The following is an 8,156-nucleotide window of genomic DNA, read 5'->3' on the forward strand; positions in this document are numbered from 1 at the left end:
CTGTTGGGGCACCTGGGTGGCTCAGTCGGTTGAGTGTCTGACTTCAACTCAAGTCTCGATCTTGGAGTCCTGCCTGCGTTAGGCTCCAGGCTCAGTTTGTCCCCCTGCCCCTCCCCCTGCTCATGCGCATCCCCTCTCTCTTTCTCAAATAAATAAATAAATAAATAAATAAATAAATAAATAAATAAATAAATAAATAAATAAATAAATAAATAAATAAATAAATAAAGTCTTAAAAAAATAGAAACAAACTTTAAAAAGAGGGACAGAAGGGCGGTCTCAAGTAAGTAGAATCTGCACTCTCAGGAGTTGAGAGGTCTGCCTGTCCCTCTGGAGTCTTGCTCGCTCACTGGAGCAGTGAAGGCAAGCCCCCAGTATTCCTGTCCCTAGCTGGGGGCAGCTGCTCGCTGCCTAGGGGGCCTTCCACCCAGACTACCTGAGTTCACATCTTGGCTGCACTATTTCCCAGGTGTGTGCAAGTTGCTTGACCGTTCTGCAGTCAGTTTTTCCCTTTGTAAAATGGGGCTGTCCATAGTACCTACTCTGTAAAAGATGTTAGGAACTGCCAGGCTTGATGTGATGTGTGGAAAGCCTTCAAAAACTGTGTTTTATGTTTTTGCTGGAGTTGTTAGCGCAGAGAGGGGAGGGGCCTCGCGTGGGGCACCGAGGAGGCTGAGCTGGGCTTTCTGCCTTTCCTACCTGCACGCATCCCTTTAGTGTGCATTGCGTTGACGCCTACTCCGTGTCAGGCCCTTTGCTCGGTCTCGGGTCTCGTCCTGGAGCAGGGGTGAAGGGACAGCCACGCCCAGTCGGGTCGGTCCGGCTTGGATCCCCGACGTCTCCAACCTCCAGGCCAGATCCCCGCCCCTCCCCGGCCCGCGCCCTCCCTGAGGGGCGGTCCCCGGCTTGAGTGGGAAGGGCCGGTGGCTATATAGGGTCGGTGACCCGGAGATCGGGGCTGCGGACTGGGGTCTTCTGCCGCCGTCGCTGCCATGGCTCCGCACCACTCTGCGCCCGCGCTGCTCTGCGCGCTGGTCCTGGCGCTGTGCGCGCTGTCGCCGCCGGCTCTCGCGGCCACCGCCTCGCGGGGGGCGGCCCAGGCACGGGTGGCCCAGGGGCGGGTGCCCCAGGTGCGGGTGAGTGCCCGGGGGGCCCGGGGGCTCCCGGAGTAACTCTCTATTGTAAGTTCTTGCAGATACAGCGCTAGGAAAAGGGGAGTAATTCAGGTCTAGAATGGAAAAACTGTTTTGTTGCTTTGTAAGTATCTCTTGCTGCTTCCGGGGCTCCCGTGGATTGGGGGTGGGAGCCTCAGGGCGCCTGGCTGTTTCCCTCCCTAGAGGCTAACCTCACCTTGGCCGGATTTCTTGTTCCCTAGCCTCTGCCTTTTGATGTCTTACACATCTCCACCTCCTGATTTCTCCTTTTCCCTCTGCCTGATTTCTTTCCCCTCCTCTGATTCTTTTTTTTTTTTTTTATGGTCTTGAACAACATTTAATCTCTGATGTTTCAGAAGACACTTTAGGATCTTGAAGGGCCTGAGGGTTGAGCCTTTGACGGTGGCTACTGATCCTGAGGGTGCCGCGTGAGGGAGGCGGCATGCAGTGTGGAATGAGAAGCCAGGGCCCCTGCTCTGCTACTGGACGGATGGCAGAGTGACCACGGATGAGTCGCCTCCCTCCCCCAACAGTGTGGGACACGAGAGTCTCTCTCTAAGATTCCTCCCGGCTCTGACATTCTGTGAATAACTAGCAGAGAATGTACTGAGTTGCCTTCCCATAGAAACGGACAAAACTACATGCAGTGGCCAGTAGCGGAGATAAGGGCCTCAACTAGGTCTTTGGTATTTATAAAGCCTCAGGGCTCAGTCTCCCATCTCAGCGTTGGCCCAGCGCTGGGCTCAGTCATGGGCGGGCTGAGGTGGGGAGCAGGAGATTAGGAATAGCAGAGTCAGGGACCACTGCACGGTTTACAATTATAAATTCATCAGGCCCATGGATGAGGGTTCTCCCCCATGGAAGCGTGCTGGGTGGTCACTAATTGTGCCTTCTCAGGCCAACCAGAGCTCTCCGGCTCCAGTCAACGAGAGTCTTAGTTACAGGGATGTGTCCTGTCCTCCGACCCCTCTTCTGATTCTTTTTCTTTCATTTCAGATTCTTCTGTCTCGTCTGATTTCTCTTTTCCCTCTCCAGTATTTCCCCCTCTTTCTTGTATGATCTCATCTCTGTCTGCTTATCCTCATTACTGTTATTTATTCTCCCTTCCCTGATATGTCTGCCCTGTCTGGTTTCTCCTCCTCTCTCCTGTTTTCCTTTTGTGTTTCTCCACCCCTCTGCCTGACTTCTCCCCATCTGGTTTCCCTTAGATCGTCCTCCGGCCTGAGGTGACCTGTGCCTGCTGATTTCTGCCCTCCGGCTCCAGGCTAACCATCCTGCTCTGCTCCATCTTCAGCCCCTGTGCATGTCTGACGGCCTTTCCCCCACCCTTGACCACCTCATCTCCAACAGGCTCCTACAGACCCTGGCTGCGTCCTCTCCACCTTTTCCGAGAAATGGAATTGGGGGTGGGATGTTGGTGGGGGGGCAGGAGGGAGGAGGCAGACAGCGCAGGAGGCCACTTGGGCTCAGTCATCTAGGCCCTTCTTGGGAGTGTGATGGGGACACGGATGGAACATGGGAAATCTTCCAAAGAGCAAAAGCAAACAGGCTGTGTGAACTTAGGCCAGTCTCCTCCCCTATTTGGGCCTCAATTTCCCTATCTGCAGAATGGGGTTGGATAATGAGCTCTCCGAGGACCCTTCTAGTTCTAAGAGCTGCTGAGGATGCTGGGAGGGAACATGCTGAACCCCTGGGGACCCCCACTTTTACCTTTGCCATCTAAGGGGGTCTCCCTATGGCTCCAGAGCTTCTGCTCTTGGAGCTCGCGAGCAATTCCTGCTATGCAACTTCCTAGCTGAGGGTCCTTGGCAGAATCACTTCACCTCTCCGTGCCTCAGCTGCCCCATCTAATTGGCACTAAGAAGGGGAGGGAGAAGGAAGGTAGAACCTTCTGTCCCTTCATCGCCGTTGAGCTGAGTAGGTGAGACAGACTCTGGTCAAGGACAGGGTTTGGAGCCTAAACTCTGCCCTGTTTGCTCACTCACAGAGACAGGGGTAGACTCGCCTCAGGGGCAGGGAGAGTCAGAGGCTCAAGTGAGATGCTCTTGGGGCTGGAAACCACCCTCCCTCATGCCCTGGGGTCTCTCCTCACCGAGGCTCCTGCCCCCACTCAGGCTCTGCCCGTCTCTTCCAGCCCAGCAGCATGGTGGTAGAACACCCTGAGTTCCTCAAGGCGGGAAAGGAGCCCGGCCTGCAGATCTGGCGCGTGGAGAAGTTTGACCTGGTGCCTGTGCCCCCCAACCTCTATGGAGACTTCTTCACAGGCGATGCCTATGTCATCCTGAAGACAGTGCAGTTGAGGAATGGGAACCTGCAGTATGACCTCCACTACTGGCTCGGTGAGGCCGCCCCCTGCCCTGTAAAGCACGGCCCCTGGAAGCATGGTCCCCAGGAAGCGCTCAGGGAACTAAGTGACTGTTGAGCGTCAGATATGTGCCAGCCCCTGGGCTGATGGTGTCCTGAGACTCTAGAGCCAGCCTGTCCCAGTTCAGACCCCGGCTCCGCCCTCTGGTAGGCCACTCAGTGCCTCTGTAAAGGGGACATCGTGATGACGCCACATGACCCCACAGGAGCGTTTGAGGGTGAGACAGGTTACCATCTCAGAGCTGGGCTGACATGGTGCCCCTGAGCCCCCTCCATACTTCCTGGCTCAGTTCCAGTCACACCCCAGCTTGCCCTTCAGAGTCAGGAGCCCAGAGTCCCTGCTGTGCTGTGTGACTTCCTAAATTCTGCCCCCTCTCTGCACCTCCCTTTCCGAATCTGTGAATTGAGCCACTGCTCCTAGGCCTGACTTCATGTCTAGAGGTCTGAGAGTGAGTGCAGGGCAACTAGTGAGAGGTGATTGTGGGGGGACGGGTCAGGGCTGAGAGGACTCTTAGAGACCATGAAGTCTAGCCCCCACTGCCCCATTATACAGATGGATCAACTGAGGCCCACAGAAGGCAGGGCTTGCCCAGCTTCTATAGCCAGACCAGGGCAGCCCTGGGGGCTCTGGGCTCCTCTTCCATGGGAGGCTGGGACCACTTTCGGGAAGCCAGGCTCACGCTGCTCTGACGCTCCCTAGGCAATGAGTGCAGCCAGGACGAGAGCGGGGCAGCGGCCATCTTCACCGTGCAGCTGGATGACTACCTGAACGGCCGGGCCGTGCAGCACCGTGAGGTCCAGGGCTTCGAGTCGGCCACCTTCCTGGGCTACTTCAAGTCTGGCCTCAAGTACAAGGTGGGTCCCAGGCGTCAGGGACAGATGCACCAATGGCAGGGCTCGCTCAGGCCCACCCATCTCTCAGCCTTGTGGGGTGATGGGCAGATGGGTCACAGCTCGGCTTTTGGAGCTGGCTAGCCCTGGGTTTGAATCCTGGCCCTTCCTAGCTGTGTGACCTTGGATAAATCACACTGCCTCTCTGAGCTTCTGATTTCTTATCTTAAAAAGGGGAGAAGAAAATTTATGGCTTCACAGGATTGTCTTGCTAGCCCCAGCAGCGAGGGGTGGGAACCCAGCCTATCACTTCCCCAGCTGTCCTGTTCCTGCACCCGTTAGTGCTTAGGGCCTGCCAACAGAAGGCCCTATGTTAAGTATTTGAAAGGGCACCCTTGACCACATTCCTCATTAGGTTCCTTAGAATCCCCCTTGAATGTGAACTCTGAGGAATCTGAGCCAACACCTTCTGAACCCTTCCCCTGCAACCCTCAGCCAGGTGGGGCTGAGCAAAGCCAAGCGAGGAGCCCTGAGAGGCTCTGCCCTAATATGCTGTGTGACAAGCCAGTCACTTGGCCTCTCTGAGAGCCTCCCTTTGCTCTCTGGTTACATGAGAGCCTGCTGTACCTGCCCTTCAGGACTGGAGAGAGGATTTGATGAAGGGTAGCTGGGAAATGCCTTGCCCAGGGCTTGGCACCCTGGAAGGGCTCAGAGAAAGCTGTAGGTTTACAAAGCTTCGGTTCTCTTTGGTCAGGATAGGGAGGGGATCACAAACTTTGATAGCCAGATGGGCCTTAATGTCAGAGTCCAAAAATCTTATTTGATGTTAGGGAGGGAAACTGAGGCACAGAGAGGTTAAGCAATTGGCACAAGGTCACAAAGCAAGTGAGTCCCAGAGCTGGGACTAGAACCAAGATCTCCTGACTCCCGGCATTCTTTCCACTACACCAACCTGCCTCTCATGAGCAGGGTTCTCGTATAGGGGTGAAGAAGCCCCAACTGTGTTGTTGATGTGCTGTGTGACCTTAGAGAAGTCATTGTCCCTCTCTGGGCCTAAGGGTCCTCTGTGCCAACAGGGTGGTATTTGGGGGTCTGAACAGGGGTCTGCTCAGGTGACACAAAGGGGATTGGATCATGGGAAAGCACTCTGAGACTGAGATAGCAAAGGGTAGGGTGTGTTCTGGGAACGGGGACTGAGGCCTGGGCTGGGTGGAGCTGGGCTGGATGCCCTGGAGCCTACCTAGCGCCTCCTGTCTGCCACTTTATCCATGCCCACAGCTTCTCCTGCTGAGCTGTCCAGCTTCATCTTCTTTCTTTTTGAAGCCTCGGTGTACTAAGGAGGAGAGGTGAGAAGGTTGGGACCCAGGCCTCAGAGCTAGAGAAGGACCAGGCCTTTTTGCAGTTCTTAGAGCAGGAAGTGGAAAGAGCACGTGGCGAGGAGTCAGGGAGATTGAGGTTCAGGACCCAAGGCTACCCCCGCTAACTGCTGTGAGGCCTTGGGCCAGTCGGGTGCCTCTGGCTGTGTGCTCTCACATATTTATTGAGCCCCCGGAACAACAGTGCCTGTTGATTGTTGCTGCTGTGTAGACACAGCAACTTCATTTCTGGACAAGGTTAGCAGCTGACACAGCTGGTAAATGATGGAGCTGGGATTCAGTGTGAAGGCCCTCACAGAGCTGGCTCACAGTGGATGTTTCAAGCCTCCCTGGTCTCTGATCTTAGTGCAGATGGGGCCTAGGAATCTGCATGGGCAGCAAGCCTGCTTTAGCCTCTGGTGCTTTTTCCAGGATGTTCTCGGACCATACTCTGAGGAATGCTCCAGGGAGCATTTGGAACTGGATTTGGGACTTCAGTCCTTGAAAGGCCCAGGCTCCCCCTGGTGGAAATGGGAGGTCCAAAGCTGGTCCTGTTTTCCACCTTCTGCAAGTCCTCCAGCTGCCCCCGCACTTGGCAGGCCTAAAGTTCTTGGCCTGGTGCCCTCATCAATTATAGATCCCCAAGGAGCAGAGCTTGTTACGCAAGACTTGTTCCTGTGAAAGCCTGCTCCTCGGAAACGATTCTGTCCTCGGGGTGGGAGACGGGGCAGCGAGGGGACAGGAGCCACTAGAAAGGGGCTGTTGTAGGGCCTGGCCCCTCTTGTTCTGCAACCCCCCAATCCTGAAAAGTACTGCACTTTCCAGACTCTGTCGATCTCTCCTCCTCCTCTTCCCCTTCCTCCTCCACCTCTCAGACAGAACCCTAGAGACCCCTTGTGGCTGGGTTATTTGAAACCCTTTGTTCAAATAGAATCTGGGCTGGGCTGAGTCAGAGAAGCCCCTGGCCCCACTGAGCCCTTTCCAGCCCCCCTCCCATTTCTTAGATAAAGAACCCGGAGTTCAGGGGGTGAAGTGGACCAGCCCCAATCAATACATTTTTCTTTGTTTTATAAACAGTTTAACATTTTAAAAAATGTAAATCTTTATAGCTTTTTTTTCTTTCTCTGACTACAATACAAGCTTTTTGTAAAGTGTCAAACATTATAGAAATGTATGTTTTAGAAAGTAAAAGTTCTCCATGACTCTACTTTTAGAGATATACACCAAATTCAACTTTACAAATACATATATATATAGCATATATATACACACACCCCAAATGGATAATGTTTCTCTATGAACATATAGCTATGTATATTCATGTGTAGATAGGGAACTATCTATCTATATAATATATATATATATATATCTCATCACTTTATTTTGGAAAGTGACTTTTAAGACCATCCTATTGAATTTTGTTCATATAATAACAAAAGTCATGCTTAAATAAGTGAAATAGTTCAGAAACATATAAAAAAGGGCCGTCCTCTTCCTCCATGTCCCCATTTTCTCGTCTCTGAGGAATCCGCGGAAATGGTTGGTGTGTTGTTCCAGCACCTTTTGGAGAAAGTTTTCAGATCCACTGTCCTTTTAGAACGAAGTGCTTGGGTCAGAGCTGTCTGTGGATGCTCAGGAGTTCCTGGGCTGGTAGATAGGCAAGGCTGGGTCCCTGGAAGGGCAAACTTGGGAGTAAAACCTAGCACTGCCACCAACTAGCTGGGACCCTGGGATCAGGGTGTAACCTCTTTGTACCTCAGTTTTGTAGTCTGTGAAGTGGGGTAATGAAAGTCCCTCCCGTAGGGGCTTGTAGTGAGGACCCAGCTGCATGTCTGTAAAGGAAGTGCCCCAGCTCCCAGGCATGGGCTCACAAAGTGGCAGCTTCTGCGGTCATTACCAGGTGAGCACAGGGCTTTGCATCTTCTCCCTCAGCTGCCCTTCCTCACCTGGCCTCCAGTGAGAGAGGGTCCTTGAAGCAGGGTGGAAGGAAAGGCTCTGTGAACACCTTGGGCAGCCCTGCTCAGCCCAAGGGGATGCTCTTGAAGGGCCTCATGCTGGTACCAAGAAGGGACACCAGGGGGCGCTTCACTCACAACAGGAGAAACCATTCTACTTGAAGGACTTTGCTCTGAGCGGTGGCTTGTTTCTGCCTTTCATCCTGGGTGACCCTAGTTCTCTTTGCTCTAAGAAACCCTGATGTTGGGGGAAGAATGTGGGCCTTATAGATTCAGTCACACCTGGGTTTGAATCCTAGGTCCACCATTGACTAGTTGTGAGCTCTTGGGTAAGTCCCTTCATTTCTGGACTCCACTTTCCTCATCTGTAAGATGGGGATAAGGATACCTCCCTCATAGATGATGCATGCAAAATGCCCAGCACAGTGTGCATTGTCATTTCCCCAACAATTTTGTGTTGCTTACTGTGTGTAGGCATAATAAGAGCTCAATTTAAA

At 53.3% G+C, this 8,156-nt stretch overlaps 1 protein-coding gene across 3 annotated transcripts in view; it reads left to right on the forward strand.

Moving 5' to 3' along the window:
• Window positions 1–8,156, forward strand: part of GSN (gelsolin) — a 52,129-nt gene that overhangs the window by 26,047 nt on the left and 17,926 nt on the right. Inside the window, exons 1-3 of one of the 3 annotated variants that reach the window (XM_008698821.2) lie at window positions 978–1,136; window positions 3,289–3,493; window positions 4,219–4,373. In XM_008698821.2, coding sequence (XP_008697043.2) covers window positions 993–1,136; window positions 3,289–3,493; window positions 4,219–4,373 — 504 coding nt within the window. In that variant the 5' untranslated portion in view covers window positions 978–992. Of the gene's footprint in view, window positions 1–977; window positions 1,137–1,218; window positions 1,258–3,288; window positions 3,494–4,218; window positions 4,374–8,156 lie in introns of those variants that run through there. The other 2 variants (XM_008698818.2, XM_040631821.1) reach the window with 2 other exon arrangements.

The sequence above is a fragment of the Ursus maritimus genome, unplaced genomic scaffold (genome assembly GCF_017311325.1).
Source record: "Ursus maritimus isolate PB19 unplaced genomic scaffold, ASM1731132v1 scaffold_17, whole genome shotgun sequence".
Classification (NCBI taxonomy): domain Eukaryota; kingdom Metazoa; phylum Chordata; class Mammalia; order Carnivora; family Ursidae; genus Ursus; species Ursus maritimus.